Genomic DNA, 22118 nt, shown 5'->3' with positions numbered 1-22118 from the left:
AAGCTTTTAGTCGGTTAAACAGTGGGCAATGTTCAGAGAGCACTTTCACAAGGTAAATTAATATTTACCCAGACAGATCATGTATGAAAATTGCCCTCCCTTTCCTTCCATGCATAAAGAAAGGTAACTTTGGTCTTTAGTGAGACTCTACTTGTATGTCTACTCTACTTGTATGTCGCACTTGTTAATGTTCTGTTATTTGACTCACTCCCCCTGTTATCTGTAAACCAGCATGATGTGATTTTTAATCACGAATGCTGGTATAGAAAAACTCTAAATAAAATAAATAAAATAAATGTCATTCTGGAGACATTGACAAAGTAGAGGCAATTGCACCAACATGCTGCAAGGTCTGCACTAAAGTCAAACCTACAGAGAATGAAAGTGCTAAAGATGTAATCTCTGGAAAAAAAAAATAAGGAAAAGCAAAGATATGATACAAACATTCAAATATTTAGCAGACTTCAATAAAGTGCTAGAAGTTTGCATTTTCCATAGAATAAAAATCTCAAGGACAAGGGGGTCATTAAAATGAAAATACTGAAAGAGTGGTGGATACCTAGAATAGACTTCCAGCAAAGGTTAGCAGAATCAGAAATTGGCAGAATTCAAGCATGCATGGACCCAAAGGAACCAGAGCAGTGGAGAGAGAGAGAGAAAGAAGGTCACTGTTTGAGTAAGAACAATGACTGTACAATAGACAAGTATAAATGGGCAAACTAGGTAGGCTAAATGGTCCTTTCTGACAAACTCTTCGTTTCTGTGTAGGCAACAATAGCATGCAGAAAGAGCATGACACATCTGAAGACAGAAAAGTGATTGCTATCATTCAGTCTTCCTGCCTCTTTTTTTTTTTAATATAATTTTTATTAAGATATTTTCACACAGGGTTTGTTTAAACACTACACTGTTATATGTTTTGTTATACTCTTCCTGCCTCTTTTATAAAAGCAACTCTTTATTGGAAAAATAAATGAGAGGATGTATTTCTTCTGTGTGAACTTTCCTATAAGAGATGTGGGCCCTTTCAATGACTTTGTAGCACCACCCTTGTGGATGTGCTGCACACAGTCCAAGAGCATAAGTCATGTGTTTCAGCAAATTACCTGATTCAATCAGAAGATGGTGGTGATCCAGCCATGTCCTACCCTGGCTAACCTTTCTCATTCTCCCAATTGCTATCATAGACTACTTGAAGATGCATGACTGCAGCAAGGAACCTTCTAGAGATATCGTAAACTGAGGCAGTATTTAATGCATTTGAATGTGAGGGCTTCAAAAGGCAAATAAAAGGGACTTAAGCATGTGAGTGAATAACTCCTTGTAGTCCGGTCCCTGAGTGAAATAAAAGGCATTAATGAAGCATCTATAGTGACTCCACCACCCAAATATATTTGATCACCTTGTATGCTTCCAGGATATCCCCATTTAAAGGCAAATCCTACGTATCCCAAAATATTCACTATCCAGAGCCCCAAAACAGTGGAGCTGAGTCAAATGCTGTTTTCTTTTCATAATGTATTATTATTATTATTATTATTATTATTGGTTGGACATAATCTACTAGTGCTGTGGTTATTTTATAATCATTTTTCAATAGTAACACTAATGAATAGCTACTTTTTTCCTACTCTGTGTAGAATGTGTTTCTAAGAAGGAAATAAATTCTTAGTATCTTCATGGGACATTAGTCAGATTACTACAGAGAAATTGTTCACTAACAAAACATTTAAAATTTGAATAGCATAGCTTTATAGATGATTTTAGCCTATAATCCTTCTTCTGTTCTAGCCTAATATATTGCATATTCAGATGATACTCATAGTTGTAAGTGAACTTTCTCATTAATATGAATTGCCTACTCATTTAAAAGTATTTTGTAAATATCTCTAGTAATAGGTGAAAACTTAGCCATCCTAAGGACCTGATTTATCAAGGTTTTTTCCCATAGACGCAGAATGGAAAAACAGCCTTAGGGAACTGGCCCCTTAATTAACCCTTGCTTATAATGTGCTACATGTTACACAGTAAATAAACTTAAGGACCAGATGTTCTGAGAATTTTTCCCATTGGACAAAGCCCTTTAGCAGATCTCTCTATATTCCTTTTGTGAAAAATGACTCATTTTGAGAGTACAAGCACCTGCTTTTTGAAAATTAAAATTACATATGACTATAGATGTGGATTCATGAACAGTGAAATTTGGTCAGCCCTTCAGTAGCTTAACACACTACATTACATATATATATCAGGTACAGTACAGGACATTAAATCATTTTTCATCTCCCTGCTTAATCAGTTCAACCAGTTTCCTATATATTATTGTAGGAGTTATAAAGGTCAATATAAATTAAATTATTACTATAAGTATAGTTTGTTTTATAGTTTTGTTGTCCATGTAAATGCAGCCGGTTGACTCTATGATGCCAAGAGCATAGATTAAGTATGAAATCAATATTGTATACAAGGATCAATGGAATTTGGTATTTGCTCGAGTTGGTACATAGGGTTGATAATGCTTGTTGGGTCTTCGAGGGGTCATGTTCATATAGTCACTTTGAAGGATCCTGGACTTCTTGCTCTTCTGCTGTAGAAGAAAAACAAAAATCGTAAAGTAGTGTCCGCAATTTACAGTTCAATATAGAAATAGAGGTTGTATGAACAAGAGGGAAGGTTCATATTTCAAAACACAACTCTATTATTACAATTATGAAATGCCATCTTTTGCAGTTCTCGGTGGTATATACTGCAAAAATGTGTTCTTTTTTCTTTAATTTGATGTCAATTTCTTTTATTTCATTTATTTAAAATGAAATTTAAAAAAAACAACAAACAAAGAAATATTATCAGGTCCAGGCACCGCCTGCCCACACAACTTGCCAAAACAAAGATCCTCAGGAGGCACAAGTAACATTTGATGAGGCAAAGGAGCACCTGAGGTTGGCCAGGGTCATTTTGTATATGACATCAGCATCAGAGCATAGGGGGCACTCCATCCTTCCACACTGCGCCACCAGGGGACCAGGGTAATCAGGCATCAAAGGGGCCCGGGGGGGAGGGGCAGAAGTGTCTGAGTATATGAGACAAAGGGAAAGAATTGCAGAACAGTGGATGGGACTTACTTAAAGAATGTTTTCCCATTTGTAACTTTTTGCTGGAGGGGGGAAGGAGTTAAGAAATGTTACTACTTGGGGAGGAGCACTAGGGACACACTGGCAGCCTGGGATATGGAGCCACTATTGCCTATATCCTGCCCTGTTTCTGGATCCTGTGCTGCCCCTGCCCTGGGGGCTACCTAAATTAGCCTCCGCAGCCGTGACACATGGTATTTTTCCCTGCAGTATCTTACCACCGGGGAAAATACTGCAGGACTCACTTACCTTCTGTATTCAATATCATATTTTAGTGTATCCAGAGGTATTTTCCCCTCTAAGAAAAATACCATGGCTAAGTAAATAGACCCCTAAAGTTGTCAACTCAGGCTGAACCTATTCCTGGAGTTTTCTTTTTGTGATGTAATGGCTTTAAAGACTGGGCTAATTGTAGCTTATTTAAACAAACATTCTTGTAAAGCTTATGTTGTTTTAAAAGGCTATGGTATATACTTTACATTTTAATGTATGTTAATGGTATGTGTGTTACTTCCATTGAGTTCTTAAAAAAGAAAAGAACATAATGACTGATAATCCCTAAATGTCTTCCTTAAGATAAAAATATATGGTATTTGAATATATAGTACTGTATTTATTTCACAAAAGTTGTATCTCTTGTAGTTCAATGTGTAGTGTTGTCTATCTTTTTAAACCTTAATAATGCAAACACTGTCTGGACTAAATTCTCCAGGATTACATAAAACTAATGAGAAGCTGATAAAGTCATAAACCTGATCCACCTGCAGAAAATATTTGTCTCCAAAGCTGTTTGCAGCAATGTCCTGAAGGATGACCTTTAATTCCTGAAGACTCTAAGACAATCCTAGAGGGTTAGGAATCTTACGTAGAATTACCAGTGTGGGGGCCGATTCCATTTACTTTCTCACTACTCATCTGTATTCAGAATTGCAGAAGGCACAGAATGAATCTGATGGCAAACATTCAGCCTGAGCTGATTGACAAGCTTTCATTTCCAGGCGCTCCATTTACATCCGTAATAACAGGCCTACGGAGTACAAATCCACATGCAAAGTGCACAGACTGGAATAATCAAACAAGGTAAGGTAAAAACCACTGATAAGAGCACATCACTGGACCTAACTGGTACAGTGCCATTTAAAGCAGAAAATTCAATCACAGTGGGACTAAGCATCTTCCTGGTAGTTTGCCTCTAGAAAGATAGAGAGGAGTTCAAATGCAGAACATCGAAAAAGAATGAAACAGCTAAGAAATGATGCAGACACTGGAAAGGTTTCCTATAGTCCAAAACCATAAATTATTTACCTAGCAGACAATGAAAAGTTTCAAAAGTGAAATTCCTACATTTGGTTTGGCATACGAATACCTTATCAAGGGGGCTTGTCAGGGCCGGCAGAAGCATTAGGTGAGCTAGGCCTGGGCCTAGGGCATCGATCATTAAGGGGCATGAGAATTGGCAGAAAAGAGGGGTGGGAATTCAAAATCTTCACTCCTCTTTGCCGCCGCCGCTCACAAGAGGTAGGAGACGGGGCTGCGACCAGGGGCGGGGTGGGGGTTTTGGCACGACCAGGGGCAGCGGGATCAGGGGGGGTGTCAGCACGACCAGGGGGGGCAGTCGGCGCAAGGCAGACCCCAAGGCCTAGGACACCTAATCCCCTTGCACCGGCCCTGGGGTCTGTGAAGATATATTTATTTATTTATTTATTTATTTATTTATTTAAAGTCTCTTCTATACCGATAGCCGTTCGCACATCGTATCGGTTTGCATAAAACAAAAAACTTTTGGGCGGAGCCCTTACAAGTAACCAAAGAATACAATTAACAGGAAGAGTGGATAATACTGAAAGGCATAACAAAATCAATAATCATTAAATAAATACAACAACTATAACATAATAACAATGTACAAGAATCAGCGGTCATAAAGCATTCTTAGTCAAAATTCGGTGGAGGATTAACAGGGAATTTTTTATGTAGGGGGAGGTGACATGGGGTAGGCTTATAGATAGATATGCGTGTCTGCGTGTTTTTGCCTGTGTACATACACACACACACACACACATACACACACACACACATATGCTACAGAAGCAGACCAGGCAAATGTAAGCCTGGTTCACAAAAAAGAAATTCACTGCCTGTTTTCCTTAAAATTGCTATACATTTTGGGAAATCAGTGGCAGATTGGCAGAAATGTGCTGTGGATTTTGTGGAGGAGGTCAGTGGATTTTTTTTTATTGCAGAGCTTGCTGTGACCTATATCATTTGAAAGAGAATTCACATCATGAATAAATCAGAATCCTGCAAGATTTTGTCCTATTTATTTTTCACATCTAATTGTCAAAAGTTCATTCATTTTTATATTTCTACTCCATACACCCCCACCTGTCCTCCGCAATGAAATTCCATTTATTCCATTGAAAAATATTTGCAAAAATGACTTTTTAACCATCTTACTGAACATGTGAGCAAAACTACCAGAGCGAGAAAGCAATACCACGGTAATAGTCTTGGATTCCTATACAGGAATATTGGTTATTTCGATCAGGTAATTGAAATTAAAGAAAGGCCAATTCACAATCTGATATTCATGATTCAGAAGCTTTGAGATCTGAGATTTGTTTCTAGAGTTGCCAACTGGCTCATTGTTTTCATGAGAGGTTGAGCTGGCCCTTGTTTTACCCCACTGAATGCATAGATTCCATGAGGTTCATATTCAAAAGCTTTTAGCTAGTTAACTCAGAAGTTAGTGCGGCTGCCCTTTTGAATATACCTACAAAGTTAGTCGGATAGGTTTATCTGGCTAACTTTGCTAACTGGACTGTGCCTGAATATGGACCTCGGCATTTCTACTCTTCTTAGAGAAAGCAATAGGACAATTAAAACGACAAATCCATGCATGTAGTGGAGTTAAACCAGGACTGGATCAACCTGGCCTGAAAAAAATGAGCCAGCTGGTAATCCTGAAGTCAATATTGAACAGAGCAGGGAGCAGGAAGTTAGCTTGGGTATTTAGCAGGACTTAACAGGATAAGGCTCCCAGTGAATATACCCAAGTAAAGTAGGCAAAGTAACTTCATCCAACTAACTTTAGGACAGCATTGATAGTGATCAAACTTACTCAGGCAAGTTTAACTGGGTAGCGTTCAATATAGGCACTATCCAGCTAAAATTAAGCCCCAACCCTAGAGTTCCTCTGGTGCCAAATCCTTTTGTCTGTGTACATTTAAGCCACATATAATAATTTAAGAACATAAGAACATGCCATACTGGGTCAGACCAAGGCTCCATCAAGCCCAGCATCCTGTTTCCAACAGTGGCCAATCCAGGCCGTAAGAACCTGGAAAGTACCCAAAAACTAAGTCTATTCCATGTTACTGTTGCTAGTAATAGCAGTGGCTATTTTCTAAGTCAAATTAATTAATAGCAGGTAATGAACTTCTCCAAGAACTTATCCAATCCTTTTTTAAACACAGCTATACTAACTGCACTAACCACATCCTCTGGCAACAAATTCCAGAGTTTAATTGTGCGTTGAGTGAAAAAGAACTTTCTCCGATTAGTTTTAAATGTGCCACATGCTAACTTCTATTATCTGAAAGAGTAAATAACCGATTCACATTTACTCATTCTAGACCTCTCATGATTTTAAACACCTCTATCATATCCCCCCTCAGCCGTCTCTTCTCCAAGCTGAAAAGTCCTAACCTCTTTAGTCTTTCCTCATAGGGGAGCTGTTCCATCCCCTTTATCATTTTGGTCGCCCTTCTCTGTACCTTCTCCATCACAACTATATTTTTTTGAGATGCGGAGACTAGAATTATACACAATATTCAAGGTGCGGTCTCACTATGGAGCGATACAGAGGCATTATGACATTTTCCGTTTTATTCATCATTCCCTTTCTAATAATTCCCAACATTCTGTTTGATTTTTTGACTGCCGCAGCACACTGAACCGACGATTTCAATGTGTTATCCACTATGACGCCTAGATCTCTTTCTTGGGTGGTAGCACCTAATATGGAACCAAACATTGTGTAACTATAGCATGAGTTATTTTTCCCTATATGCATCACCTTGCACTTATCCACATTAAATTTAATCTGACATTTGCATGCCCAATTTTCCAGTCTCACAAGGTCTTCCTGCAATTTATCACAATCTGCTTGTGATTTAACTACTCTGAACAATTTTGTGTCATCTGCAAATTTGATTACCTTACTCGTTGTATTTCTTTCCAGATCATTTATAAATATATTGAAAAGTAAGGGTCCCAATATAGATCCCTGAGGCACTCCACTGCCCACTCCCTTCCACTGAGAAAATTGTCCATTTAATCCTACTCTCTGTTTCCTGTCTTTTAGCCAGTTTGTAATCCACGAAAGGACATCACCACCTATCCCATGACTTTTTACTTGTCATAGAAGCCTCTCATGAGGAACTTTGTCAAACGCCTTCTGAAAATCCAAGTACACTACATCTACATTTACTCCTTCAAAAATGTGAAGCAGATTTGTGAGGCAAGACTTGCCTTGGGTAAAGCCATGCTGACTTTGTTCCATTAAATAATGTCTTTCTATATGTTCTGTGATTTTGATATTTAGAACACTTTCCACTATTTTTCCTGGCACTGAAGTCAGGCACTGAAGTCAGGTCTGTAGTTTCCCGGATTGCCCCTGGAGCCCTTTTTAAATATTGAGGTTACATTAGCTATCCTCCAGTCTTCAGGTACAATGGATGATTTTAATGATAGGTTACGAATTTTTACTAATAGGTTTGAAATTTCATTTTTCAGTTCCTTCAGAACTCTGGGGTTTATACCATCTGGTCCAGGTGATTTACTACTCTTCAGTTTGTCAATCAGGCCTACCACATCTTCTAGGTTCACAGTGATTTGGTTCAGTCCATCTGAATCATTACCCATGAAAACCTTCTCCGGTACGGGTACCTCCCCAACATCCTCTTTAGTAAACACCAAAGCAAAGAAATCATTTAATCTTTCCGCGATGGCCTTATCTTCTCTAAGTGCCCCTTTAACCCCTCAATCATCTAATGGTCGAACTGACTCCCTCACAGGCTTTCTGCTTTGGATATATTTTAAAAAGTTTTTACTGTGAGTTTTTGCCTCTACGGCCAACTTCTTTTCAAGTTCTCTCTTAGCCTGTCTTATCAATGTCTTACATTTAACTTGTCAATGCTTATTCATTATCCTATTTTCTTCTGTTGGATCCTTCTTCCAATTTTTAATGAAGATCTTTTGGCTAAAAAAGCTTCTTTCACCTCCCCTTTTAACCATGCTGGTAATAGTTTTGCCTTCTTTCCACCTTTTTTAATGTGTGGAATACATCTGGACTGTGCTTCTAGATTTACCTTACTAAAATGTATCTGTTCTATGGCCCAGGAAATTGAAAACTCAGCGGTTGGTCCAGCTAAGTCCCAAACTTAGTCAGACAAATCTTTTTGAATATGTTCAGCTTTTAATCCAGCCCTTGAATAATAATTAATTCTGGAGATTGTGGTGTTTCCCTATCTCTTTCCAGCTATTTGGACCAAGCATAGTGATAATTACACCCAGAGTAGAACTAGCCAAGATTAAAGGGGCTTCCCTTGCATCCAAAATCCATCAAGTATTCCCACTTTCCCTCACAGCATCTGAAAAACAAGGTCTTGATGGATTATGATGAGTTCAGATAGGATAAGAGCTGTAAGTCTGAGATACATCCCTTAAATAATACTGCTACAGATTACCTTCATGGCATTTACAACTGAAAGTTCTTTAAGAAGCAGCTGTATGGAGACACAGTTGAAAGTGGAGTCTCCGTGTTTTAAAGAACTTAAGTGTTTTGTTAGAAGGTCCCAGAGCAAGAAAGCACAGGACTGAAAGAAGATAAGAGAATCAAATGCTTATCAGGATCCTCAGTTAGCTAGGATACAAAGCATATTCCATTTTTACTGGAGCTGAAAATAGGCACAGCAAGACTGATGTCATAATCCACTTGGGGACAAATTATCTGGCTAGGATCCAAGTTAGTGCAGTAGAAAAGGAGTTCAAGAAATTAAGGGAGGGCCTTAGGCTGCTGTCAAGGCCAGTTGTGTTTTCTGAGGAATCACTAATGAATAGTAAAAAGGAAGACAGAGTATGTCATTCCAGGATCTTCAGTGCATGGCTAAAGGCTGGTGTAATGAAGAGAAGTTTAGGATTTCTTTGGAACTAAGGTTCTACCTCAGGGCTTCCGAGACCTGTCCTGAGGACCCCATAGCCAGTTGAGTTTTCAGGATATCCACCTTGAATATGCATGAGATGAATTTGCATACATTGGAGATCCAGTTTATGCTAATTTACCTCAAGTATATTTATGGTGGATATCCTGAAAACCCTACTGGCTATGGGGGTCACCAGAGCAGGTTTGGGAAACTCTGCTCTTCAAGGAGTCATAAACGTTTTGGTTTATATTTGTCTGAGTGGTGAACCATGATCTTAGGTGAACAGTTCAGTCCACAAATTAAAACAAGTTTAAACTATATGAAGGAGATAGCAGATGAAAATTGGCTGACTCAAGCTATCATCCCCAACAAAACAACAAGGAAGATAAAGGGGTAAGTATGAGTAAACCCAGAGGAAAGAAGAAATAACTGGAAGGATGGAGTACAAAAATGCTATATTGAACTAGGAATTAGGAAGGTGCAGTTGTTTAAAATTACATGGAAAAAACCAATGATATTTTTTGTTTTGTTTTGTGTATTTTCTCATCTGAAATAACACAAACCAAACCAAAGACAAATATCGTTTGTGTTTTCCATGTCATTGATAGTCCAGGCACAAAACTTTTCAGTGCTGGCACCATGAGCATTTTTAAAACTCAAGGGCTGTTGCTACCTGACTGCTGATCTTGTGAGGTCAGAATGACATACAAGCCAGCCTGTGAGTTTTAAAAATGCTTGCAGTGCCAACACAGGGTGACTGACTAGCCACCAAACAGAGAAAGAAGCCTAGGGGGCTGCTGGCAGAGTCAATGCCACCAGTGGCTAAAAAAGTAAAAAGGCAGCCCAGGGGCCGCTGCTGTAGCCCATTTTGCCAGTAGCCAAAGAGGAGGGAGCGGCTCAGGGGTCATTGGGCAGATCTCATGCCAAAGTGACCAAAAAAAGGAGACTCAAGGTTGTCATGGGTATGTGGGTGGAGTCAAAAACAAATGCTGGGGTGAGGAGGATCATTTTGTAGCTGGGACCTTCATGAGCCAGAGCCTTGCTGAAACTAAGTGCAATTTTATTTTGTTATTTACCTGTGCTTAATGTAATAGGGCTTTATATTTGCAAAAGATTGTGCCTTGTCTGTTAGAAAGGGGCAGATATGAAATTGAAACCTGAAAAAGAGCCATTTTGACTGCCTTGTCTGTTAGAAAGGGGCAGAATTGAAATTGAAACCTGAAAGAGAGCCATTTTGCCTGCTTTCTAGGGCTAAGAATTATTATAAAGAACAGCCCATCTCCTTAGCAGGCCTTAATGGTGGAGGCAGACTTGGACGTTGTTGCGGTCATGGAGACATGGTTCACGGATTCTCATGACTGGGATACGGCCATGCCGGGCTATAACTTGTTATCGAATGACAGAAAGTACAAAAAAGATTTCCGGACCTCGCTGAACGACCTCCTGCAGTCGATCTCGTGCCGGCGCCATTTTCCGTACGGAAAACGATTCGCGGCAGGAAATCGCTCCCAGACCCCCGCTGGACCCCCAGGAACTTTTGGCCAGCTTGGGGGGGCCTCCTGACCCCCACAAGACTTGCCAAAAGTCCAGCGGGGGTCCAGCGGGGGTCCGGAACGACCTCTTGCGTCGAATCGTTTTCGTCTATGGCCGCCGCCATTTTGCGGCGGCCATTTTGAAAAATGGCGCCGGCTGAAGACCTCACGATCTAGTGTGCCGGTTTTCGTGCTCTCCCCCTTCCCCCGATTTAGCCACGGACCGCCGCTACGGAGGACTCCCAGGTAATTTAATGCATTTGGGGGGGGGTTCGGGAGGGTGGGGGATTTAATTTAAAGGGTCGGGGGTCGGTTTTAGGGGGTTTTAGTGTGCCGGTTTTCCTGCCCTCCCCCTTCCCCCGATTTACGATTTTTTGACGATAAATCGGGGGAATTGGTATTGTATCGTGGCCCTAACGATTTTTGACGATTTAAAATATATCGGACGATATTTTAAATCGTCAAAAAACGATTCACATCCCTAGTGTACAGGCCTCCGACTCAAACGGAAGATCTAGACAGAGATCTGATCAAAGACATTATAAAGGTGGGAAAGAAGGGGGAAGTGTTGATTGTTGGTGACTTTAATCTGATGGATGTGGACTGGAAAATCCCTTCTGCAGAATCTAACAGAAGTAGAGAGATAGCGGATGCCCTGCAAGGGGCTCTGTTCAAACAAATAGTAATGGAACCCACGAGGGAGGGAGTTTTACTTGACCTAGTGCTCACTAATGAGGATAATGTCTCTAATGTCCGGGTGAGTGCCCACCTCAGCACCAGTGATCATCAAACAGTATGGTTTGATATTGCAAAAAGGATCCGGAGAAGTGTCACAAAGATCCAAGTTTTGAACTTCAAAAAGCAGACTTTGTTGAAATGGGGAAATATCTGGAGGCAGAACTTGAAGACTGGGAGAAAATGGGAGAGGTCGAACAAAAGTGGGCCAAACTAAAAGGAGCAATTACAAAAGCAACAGTTTTGTATGTAAACAAAAGTAAGAGAAATAAGAATCCAATCTGGTTCACAAAGGAGGTGGCTGTTGTAATAAAAGCAAAAAAAGCAGCTTTAAGAAATAAAGAATCCCAAAAAGTGGAACACAGGGAGGATTATCAGGCAAAACTGAGGGAGATGAAAAAAGTAATCAAGAAAACAAAAAGTCAGGCAAAGGAAAGGATTGCCAAGGAGATAAAGCAAGGTGACAAAACATTTTTCAGATATATCAGAGAAAGGTACATAGTGGTATAGTGAAACTGAAAGGGGATAAGGATCAATTGGTGAAGAGAGATGATGAATTAGCAGAAATATTAAACAAATGCTTCAGTTCAGTGTTCACAAAAGAAAACCCTGGAGAAGGACCGTCACTTGTTATTGTTGTGTCCATCGCTGTCTGACATCTCTGCTCCGCCCACCTTACCTCATTGGCGACTTCCTCTGGGGTTGATGGAAGGCTAGCTGCTGCGGTGTCTCCAGGCCGTCCTCCTCCAACTTCCACGGACCAGCTCGACGCTGCAAGCCGCCATGTTGACCAGATGCCTGAGGTCGTGCGCGCGGCCCAACTGATGTACCGGCATTGGCGCGAACCTCAGGGGCGTCCCCCTGAGATGACTTCATCAGCTCCAGACATTTAAGGTCTCAGTTTTCACTAAAGACGAGTTAGCAAGGGCATTCGCTACCTCCGGGTATCGCTGTGGATGGGATTCGCTCTCCGCAAACCTAGCTACTCTGTCTCCTCGGACTTCACTAGAGATACCCGCTCCTCGGGGGCCTCGCTCTCTCTTTTTCTTTTCAGGTCACAGTCCGGAACTGGTACTCACTCCTCGAGGGCCCACGTCCCGGACCAGCTCCTGAATACCACCTCTGCAGAAGTCATCACTGCTAACAACATTAGTGAGTTTCCATCTATCTCTCAGAGTTTTCCCTGGGACCAGGTACTCGCTCCTCAAGGGCCTACTGCATTCCAACTCCTGGGCTGCCTTAAGAGACTATGGTTTGAGTGTTATCATCAAGGACTTGTTCCAGAACTCTGCATATACTATCTACTCACTTTCTTAGTTTCTCTACAGCTCAGCCACCTTGGGATCGCTGTTCTAATAACTGAGGGACTACAGCCCAGCCGAGCGTTTCCATCTCACTACTGCCACCTTTGGTGGTTTAATATACTGCTTACTAAGAAGTCTTTGTTGCTTATAACATCAATGAGTTTCTATCTATCTCTCAGAGCTTTCCCTGGAACCAGGTACTCGCTCCTCGAGGACCTAATGCATACCAACTCCTGGGCTGCCTCAAGAGACTATTGTGTGAGTGTTACCATCAAGGACTTGTTCCTGAACTCTGCATGTTTTGCCTACTCACTTTCTTAGTTTCTCTACAGCTCAGCCACCTTGGGATCACTGTTCCAGTACCTGAGGGACTGCAGCCCAGCCGGGCGCTTCCAGCTCACTACTGCCACCTCTGGTGGTTTAGTATATTGTCTAATAAAAGAACTAGTGTGTGTCTGTCTCCTACACTAAGCCTGACCAGTGCTCCCTCTCGGGAGCTCCCCCAAGGGCGTGGTCACCTGCCACTGGTCCAAGGATCCACCCACAACTATTCAAATTAATAACAGATTGCTATCTCCAGCAACTCCGTTAATAACAGATTGCTATCTCTCAGCTTTAACAACAGAGCTCTAATAACAGTTATCAAGACTGTAGAAGAGGGTAGAATAGACGAAATTCAATTTATGGAAGATAATGTATGGGAAGAGCTAAGAAAACTGAAAGTGAACAAAGCTATGGGACCTGATGAGGTTCACCCCAGAATACTGAGGGAACTCAAAGATGTGCTGGTGGGTCCACTGTGTGACCTGTTCAATAGATCTTTGGAAAAGGGTGTAGTGCCTAGTGACTGGAGAAGAGCAGAGATGGTCCCGCTTCACAAGAATGGGAGCAGAGAAGAGGCTGGAAACTACAGGCTGGTTAGCATCACCTCAGTGGTGGGAAAATTAATGGAGACTCTGCTGAAGGACAGGATAGTGAACTATCTACAATCCGGTGGTTGCTCGATCAAAAACACCTTGGATTCACTAGGGAATGGTCCTGTCAGATGAATCTAATTGATTTCTTTGATGGGGTGACTAGAGAACTGGATCAGGGAAGAGTGTTCAATGTAATTTACTTGGATTTTAGTAAAACGTTTGATACGGTCCCACATAGAAGACTCATCAACACAATGAGAAGCTTGGGAGTCAGCTCCAAGGTGTTGGCATGGATTACAAACTGGTTGATGGATAGAAGACAACGGGTAATGGTAAATTGAACCTACACTAAAGAGAGAATGGTGTTAAGTGGAGTGCCACAGGGATCGATGTTGGGACAAGTTCTGTTCAACATCTTCGTGAGCAACATTGTGGAAGGGATAGAAAGTAAAGAGTTGGGGAGTGTAGCTGGAGAGACTCCCCGTTTGTTGGGGGAAGTGGCCAGAAGGACTGTTGGGATACCGAGAACATTGAGGTTTGTGTCTGAAAGGAGAGACCAGACACGCCCCCCCTGTGACGTTATCTGCCTGAGATGTTTCTTCCGGGATAAAAACTAGGGGCCTGCGGAGGGACTCTTGGGAGTGCAGTTGGAGAGACTCCCCTTTCTTTGGGGGAAGCGGCCAGAAGGACTGCTGGGATACCGAGAACATCGAGGTTTGTGTCCGAAAGGAGCGACCGGACTCGCCCCCCCCAGTGATGTCATCTGCCCGAGATGCTTCTTCCGGGATAACAACCAGGGGCCTGCGGCGCACAGCCGCCGGCGCGCTGCCAAAGGGGAGCATCCCTTGTTGAGTCTACCTCCTTTCGGAAATGCCCGTATAGTAAGGCACATGGCCCGGAGAAGGAAGATAAAGGTTTTTTCCTCTATACCATCAACTTCAATGGTAAGGGGTCCTATGGACACACATATAACTCATACAATTAATTTTGAATCTTTGAACTCCAATCCTGAAGTCTCCTTATCATCAGGCTCCATACAGAGTCCCGGCCAACATTCATCTCCTCAAAATCTAGATATTGTAATTTATAGTGATTTAAATAATTCAAGTGTGATTTCAGTAATTGCAGAATGCTCTAAGGATAAGCCTGGTGAATTAGAGATCTCAGCTGAAGGTGGGAAACTCGAGATCTTCTCACAGGCAGCGGCAGATAAGATGGATAATATCAGTGTAGAATTACCAGACTTAAGAAATGTAACCTTAGTTGATGTATGGAGGTCAGTAAATAATATGGAGAAATTGTTATCTCAGGCTATGGCTCAATTTGGATCTTTCAATGAGAGACAAAAAATATGCTTCAGGAGCATACAACACGTTTAAATAAATTGGAAAATCAATGTTTGGTAGTAGATCAACATATTGTTAATTTACAAACAGCAAGTACATCTTTTGTCAAAGATAATCTTGTAACCCAAAGACAACTTGAGAGTTTTGAAAATGGGATGAGAGTTAGAAATCTCCGTTTTCTAAACTTTCCTGTTACAAAGCTGTTGTCTGCTACTGAGTTACTTCGTAAATATTTAGGAGAAATTTTACAAATTTCTTCTAGTAAAAATATGCTGTTTTCCAAATTATTTTATGTTCCTAAGTCTCGAATTAATAATGTGGTACAAGAAGAAGAGTTTGATGTGATTCAGGGGGGTAGCCCTAATTTAACATCTTTTTTGGAAGCATCTATGGATGATATTCCAACCAGGGCTACCCTCCTGGTTACCTTTAATAGTGAAATGGACAAGAATCTTATTTTACAAAAATACTTCAAAAATAGAGACTTTTATTTTGTGGAAAGAAAATCCAGATATTTCCAGATGTGGCAAAAAGTACACAGATGAGAAGAAAACAATTTTTATTGTTAAAAGACAGGGTTATTTCCCTAGGAGCGGTATTTCTTTTAAAATTTCCATGTAGGTGTTGTATAACCCTTTCTACAAATAAATGTATATTCTATGAACCCTCACAATTTAAACTTTTCTTCTTGATAAAGAATCCAATAAGTAGTACATGTATATTTTCTTTTTCTTTTTTGTGAAATAATAAGTTTTGAGATATAGATGAAAAATAATATTAAATTTATCTCTCATTTGTAACTGAATGTTTTGTTGATGTTACAAAGGCCGACCACAAATCCTGTGGCCTGCTCTCCTTACCCCTCCACCGCGGCCCGGATGCTCCTTTACTGCTGCGTGGTGCGACGGGGATGCCGCTGCCAATCCTTTCTGTATCTTCTAGAGATGTGAATCGGAACCGGAATCTGATCGGTTCCGGTTCCGATCCAAATCTTAAAATTTTTATCGCCCAGCCCGATTTGAGTTCTGATTATCGGCTGCGCCCGATCCGATAATCAAAACACCCTCCCGAACCCACAAAAAAGGTTTTAAAATTACCTGGTGGTCCAGCGAGAGCGCGGGGAGCGATCTCCCGCTCTCAGGCCATCGGCTGCGTTAATAAAAATGGTGCCGATGGCCCTTTGCCCTTACCCTGTGACAGGGCAAAGGTAGCACCGGCGCCATTTTGAATATTGGCAATACGGCCTGCGTGCAGGAGATCGCTCCCGGACCCCCGCTGGACCCCCAGGGACTTTTGGCCAGCTTGGGGGGCCTCCTGACCCCCACAAGACATGCCAAAAGTCCAGCGGGGGTCCGGGAGCGACCTCCTGCACTCGGGCCGTATTGCCAGTATTCAAAATGGCGCCAGCGCTACCTTTGCCCTGTCACAGGGTAAGGGCAAAGGGCCATCGGTGCCATTTTTATTAACGCAGCCGATGGCCCGAGAGCGGGAGATCGCGCCCCCGCTGGACCACCAGGTAATTTTAAAAGGTTTTGGGGGGGGGTCAAGGGGGTCATTTTAAAGGGTCGGGTGGGTTTTTTTTTTATCGGGCCATCGGCGCCATTTATATTAGTGGCAGCCAAAATGGCGCCGATGGCCCGAGAGCGGGAGATCGCGCCGGGACCCCCCCACTGGACCACCAGGTAATTTAAAACATTTTGGGGGGATTTGTTTTAAAGGGTCGGGGTGGGTTTAGGGGTTGTTTTGGTGTGCCGGTTTTCCCGCCCTCCCCCCTCCCCTGATTTACGATTTTTCACAATAAATCGGGGGAATTTCTATTGTATCGCGACTCTGACGATTTTTGACGATTTAAAAAATATCTGACAATTTTTTTAAATCGTCAAAAAACGATTCACATCCCTAGTATCTTCGCACATGGCTCCTCCGCTGCCGAGCCCTGTTCTGGCCACGGACTCCCCTAGCGCACGCTCGCCTCTTCCCGAGGCTTAAAGGGGCCGTGATGCTCTAGGGCTGCCGGGTCCCTCTGGATGACGTCAGCCCTACAGATCTATATAAGGCAAGCTCTGACTACCAGAGCTTGCCTTTGCAACTGGCTTCCTCCGTAGTTGTCTGGGCTCCTGCTAATTGTATCTGATGCTAAGTATCCTTTATCTTGCTTGTTGCCTGATCTTGACCTCTGCTTATTCTATGACCATGCTTGACCACCGCCTGACCATGACCTCTGCCTGTTCCTTGACCACCCTTGACCGCCGCTGGAACCCAATCTCTGCCTGATTGACTACGTTTGCTTCCCTGCCTGTTCCAGTGTCCTTCTGTTCCAGGCCGGTCCCAGCATCCCGCTGTCTTGGTGCCTGTCTGTTCCCATGCACCCTCAGGTAGTACCTTTGGACTGAATCTTGGTACTGACCCCGGCTTGCTCCCTGACCTGCCTGCCTGCCTGCCGCCTGCCTCTAAGACCACAGCCTGTTCCTGACCTGCCTGCCTGCCTGCCTGCCGCCTGCTTCAAGACCTCAGCCTGCCTTCGACTTTGTCTGACCTCCGGTGCCTGACTCCTACTTTGTCTGTCCACTCTCGGACTGACCTCTAGACATTGACCTTTCACCTGCCTGACCTCATCTCCAGACTCTGGCTTTGTTCCTTGCCTTGTCATCACAATGCTGTGCTGGTCTTCCTTGCTCCATCGGACCTCCAGTATCAACCCCGATTCCACTCTCCCTGTGTCTGTGATCATGCCAGACTTCTTCTCTCCCAGAAGAACCTGCGAGGCCCACCTAAGTTCAAGTGGCCCGGGTCCCTATGGGCTCCTCCCGGGGGGACCTCGGGCTTCCAGTGGTGATGCTCTTCCCTAGCCTCTGTCTCCTCCAGTGCCCCGCCCCCTGGGGCAGTTGCCTTCTGTTCCCTTTCAGGAGGTGTTCCATCTCTGCTCCAGGATAAGGGTCCACCCCCGTGCGCAACAGTTGATTTATATTTTCTTGTAATAACACACTCCCAACTGGACTAAAGAAAGGAAACAGAAAGTTAATCTTTGCCTTTATTTGTTTATTCCTATTTAGGTTTCAGATGTTATTCTTTATATTTCTAATGTTTTTATTGATGTATAATTGATAAATTCAAATAAAGTATAAATGAAAAAAAAAAAGAAGGTAAAGAGTTACGATGCTCGCTGGCCTAGCTACAAGCAGCCTCTCAAATTCTCTCTGCAGCCTGGCCACCCACGCCATCGTCCTGCACGGCGAGCTAGACGCTGTCCTTCCACACAGCCAGAAGGCAGCCATTGTCTTCCTCTTCTCTGCGTGGGCTGGGCCGCCGCCTTCAGCCTCCTCATCGTGGCCCAGTGGCCGCCGCCGTGCTTCCTACGGCTAGAGGAGCTGCCAACACCTCTGGCCTGCCTCACAGCCTGGTGCCACTCCAGCGTGTCCTCCGCAGCATGGCTCCCGCTGTCCCTGGTCCTGCCTTCCTAGGCATGCGGCCATGCCTCTTCTGACTTCTTAAAGGGCCCGAGGGAGGAGTAGCCCCATGGCCCCACTTGATGATGTCATTCTGGGTGTCTCCTCTTCAACCCTATAAAAGGGTCCTTTGCCAGTCCTTCAGTACCTTTGCAAGGAGCCAGTCCGCTCCTGGACTTCTCATCTCCAGCTTCTTCAAGGCACTCTGTTCTTCATGGGAATTCCCTCGTCATCTTCATCTGTGGTTCCTGGTTCTTCATCCTGTCTTCGTCCATGGTTCCTGGTCTCTTGTCAGATCCCGTGTCTTCAGATGTCCTCATCTTCAGATGTCCCTGATGTCCTCGTTTTCAGATGATCCTGACGTCTTTGTCTTCAGATGTTCCGCCTCCAGATGTTCACCTCTTCCAGCTCCTCTCCTTAGAAGCCTTGTCTTCGGATGTCCTGGTTCTGGATTCGACTCCTAGTTTCCTGCCGTCCTCTGTTCAGCTTCAAGATGGCCTTCTGGTGCATTTTCCATGCCAGGTCTGAAGTTTCGTCTTCTTCTGGTTGACCTGTCAGGTACGTCAATCATGCTGGGTCACTGAAGCCTCTGTCCATGTCAGATGCTGCTTTGAGTTTTGCCCAGATTCCTCTTCATGCTGAGTTTTAACCATGCTATCATCTATCCATTCATCAAGTGTCCTCTTCTATGATCCTGATGTTCTTCTCTTCATCCTGAAGCCTCAGCCTTGCCTCAGCATTGCCTTAGCCTTGCATTAGCCTTGTCTTCTTGCCTAATGTTCTTGTCCGACCATGTCTCCAAGTACCTTTGCCCGACCATGTCTCCAAGTACCTTTGCCCGACCATGCCTCCAAGTACCTTCATCTGACTATGTCTTCAAATGTCTTCGTCTTGTTCTAGTACCATCGCCTGTCCTCAACCTCTGTCCATCCTGTCACATCTGCCGTTTCCAGGCGGCAGGTCTGAAAGGGCTGTCAAGTGGCCGGAGGGCTACCCCAGAGACCAGCATTTGTGTTGTTGGGACTCTTCCAGTATGTTCAGGTTCGGCAGAGGTCAGGGCTCCTGGTCTTCAGCTTGTCTGCCTGAGCATGGACACATCTTGCCTGCCTCAGTGCTTCCTCGGACCTCCTCTACAGTCGCGCCATGGTCCAAAGGCACACTAATCTCCCTGAAATTGGGACCACTCCCTAGCGCTCCCGCAACATAACGTTTGTCTATTTGCGAATCATACTAAGATCTACAACAGAGTGGACATGCCAGAAGGAGTACAGAGAATGAGATGGGATTTAAGGAAGCTGGAAGAGTGGTCGAAAATATGGCAGCTGGGATTCAATGCCAAGAAATGCAGAGTTATGCATCTGGGGTGTGGTAATCTGAAAGAACTATATGCATTGGGGGGTGAAGAGCTGATGTGCATGGAGCAGGAGCGAGACCTTGGGGTGATAGTGTCTAATGACCTGAAGTCAACGAAGCAGTGTGACATGGTGATAGCCAAAGCCAGAAAAATTCTGGGCTGCATAGCGAGAGGAATATTTAGTAAGAAAAGGGAAGTGATAATCCCATTGTACAGGTCCTTGGTGAGGCCTCATCTAGAGTACTGTGTTCAGGTCTGGAGACTGTATCTCAAAGGAGACAGAGACAGGATGGAGGCGGTCCAGAGAAAGGTGACCAAAATGGTGGGTGGTCTCCATCGAATGACTTATGAGGAGAGGTTGAAGAACCTGAATATGTATACCCTGGAAGAGAAGAGGAGCAGGGGTGATATGATACAGACCTTCAGATACTTGAAAGGTTTTAATGATCCATGGTCATCAACAAACCTTTTCCATTAAAAACAATTTAGTAGAACTAGGGGTCACGATTTGAAACTCCAGGGAGGAAGATTTAGAACCAATGTTAGGAAACATTTCTTCCCTGAGAGGGTGGTGGATGTCTGGAATGCCCTTCTGGAGGAAGTGGTGAACACTAAAACTGTGAAGGAATTCAAAGGGACATGGGATAAACACTGTGGATCCCTGAAAGGCTAGAGGATGGGAATAAATAAAAAAGCTTAACCACACGGAGTGGCAGTTACTACTCTTAAGAGAAACGTGGGGGTAACCTGCATGGAGCAGCAGTTACTACCTTGGGAAGCTTGCTGGGCAGACTAGATGGACCATTTTGGTCTTTTTCTGCCATCATTACTATGTTACTAGTTTATGTTTGAGGGAAGGGAATGAAGGTAGACTCTCCCTCTAGAACATTGTGCATTTCAATTCTATTAGAGTTAGGACAAGGAGGCTCTCATTGACTGTAAAATAAGCAAAAATAAGTGGAAAACAAAACAGTCAATTAATTTTAAAAAATCCTTTTTTCCTTGCTCACCCCCACTACAAATCAGTCTTTTAGACTCCACACTTTATTACCACATCAGGCTCCAATCATACCTAAAAATGTCTCTGAGTATTGTGTACATCTGAATGTAATGTAAGAAGATTAATCTTACCCAGTAGTAACAGCAAGCTGCTGTCATTAACACACTGTAAAATGCCACGACCCCGACTAAAATCACCATCAACATGAAGGGCTTATGAGGTTCACACAACAGCTTCTCTGAAAGAAAAAGATAGAATCAATATTTACTAAAACCATACACAGTAAGACTGAGTTTCCTCTCAGGCACTGCTTAAACAAGAGATACATAGCTGTATTTTTCAGCACATTATTATTTCTCCTTCTTTAACCCTACCCTGCTTCCTCATATTCCTTCACTTTTCCACTTCACCCTCCCTCCTCCAGTTTGCTGCTGCTTGAATCATGGTCTTAAGATGGCCTGTTTCATTGTAAGTTTTAATTGTCATTTTTTTTTTCCCCAAGAAATAAAGAAGTCAATATTCAGTAAAATGATGAGCAGAGAAGTTACCCAGATGTTACCTAGAAAACTTTAGCCAAATATTCCACGAAACTAAATCCAGACAAGTGTTCTGCTGAATATACTTGGTTAAAGTTGCCAGAATAAAGTTATTTGGGTAACCTTGCCACTCATCAAGATACTGAACACTTCCAAAAACACTAGCAGCAAAGCAACAGCCGAACCCCTCCCCCCTCCGCCATCCCCAATATCTTTTAACATTCCCAGCCACGCAGCCCTGATCCCATACCCCATACCCCTTGCCCTACCTTTAAAAATTGTGGCCAAAAGTTTCCACCCCATCCCAACCACCCCAAAAGTGTCAAAGTGAAGGGGGGGAGGAGAGGTTCTTCCACCTTAGGCTCAGGTGAAGCAGCCAATCCCCATTCACTAAAGTTGGTAACAGTAAAAGCAGTTTTGTCTGTATGGTAAATATCATCCTGTATTCTAAAAGCTAGATAATCAAATTATCCACAGTCTAGTCCAGTGGTTTTCAACCTTTTTTCGGCCGGGACACACCTGACAGATGGTTCTCACATGAGTCATACACTGAACATGTGACCGTCACGGGGCAAAATGTAAATATACATTCTGCATCCTCAGGAACACCC

General features: G+C 43.1%; 1 protein-coding gene across 1 annotated transcript in view; it reads right to left on the bottom strand.

Annotated features, from left to right (window-relative positions):
• Positions 1-491: 491 nt before the first annotated feature.
• The window catches only part of CD28 (CD28 molecule), an 85788-nt gene continuing 64161 nt past the window's right edge, over positions 492-22118 (bottom strand). Inside the window, exons 3-4 of the mRNA XM_029606315.1 lie at positions 21103-21209; positions 492-2587 (exon numbers count right to left, since the gene is read on the bottom strand). Coding sequence (XP_029462175.1) covers positions 2471-2587; positions 21103-21209 — 224 coding nt within the window. The 3' untranslated portion in view covers positions 492-2470. The remainder of the gene's footprint in view (positions 2588-21102; positions 21210-22118) is intronic.

The sequence above is a fragment of the Rhinatrema bivittatum genome, chromosome 6 (genome assembly GCF_901001135.1).
Source record: "Rhinatrema bivittatum chromosome 6, aRhiBiv1.1, whole genome shotgun sequence".
NCBI lineage: Eukaryota > Metazoa > Chordata > Amphibia > Gymnophiona > Rhinatrematidae > Rhinatrema > Rhinatrema bivittatum.
Note: the sequence above shows the minus strand (reverse complement) of the source record. Positions and strands in the feature narration are given on the sequence as shown.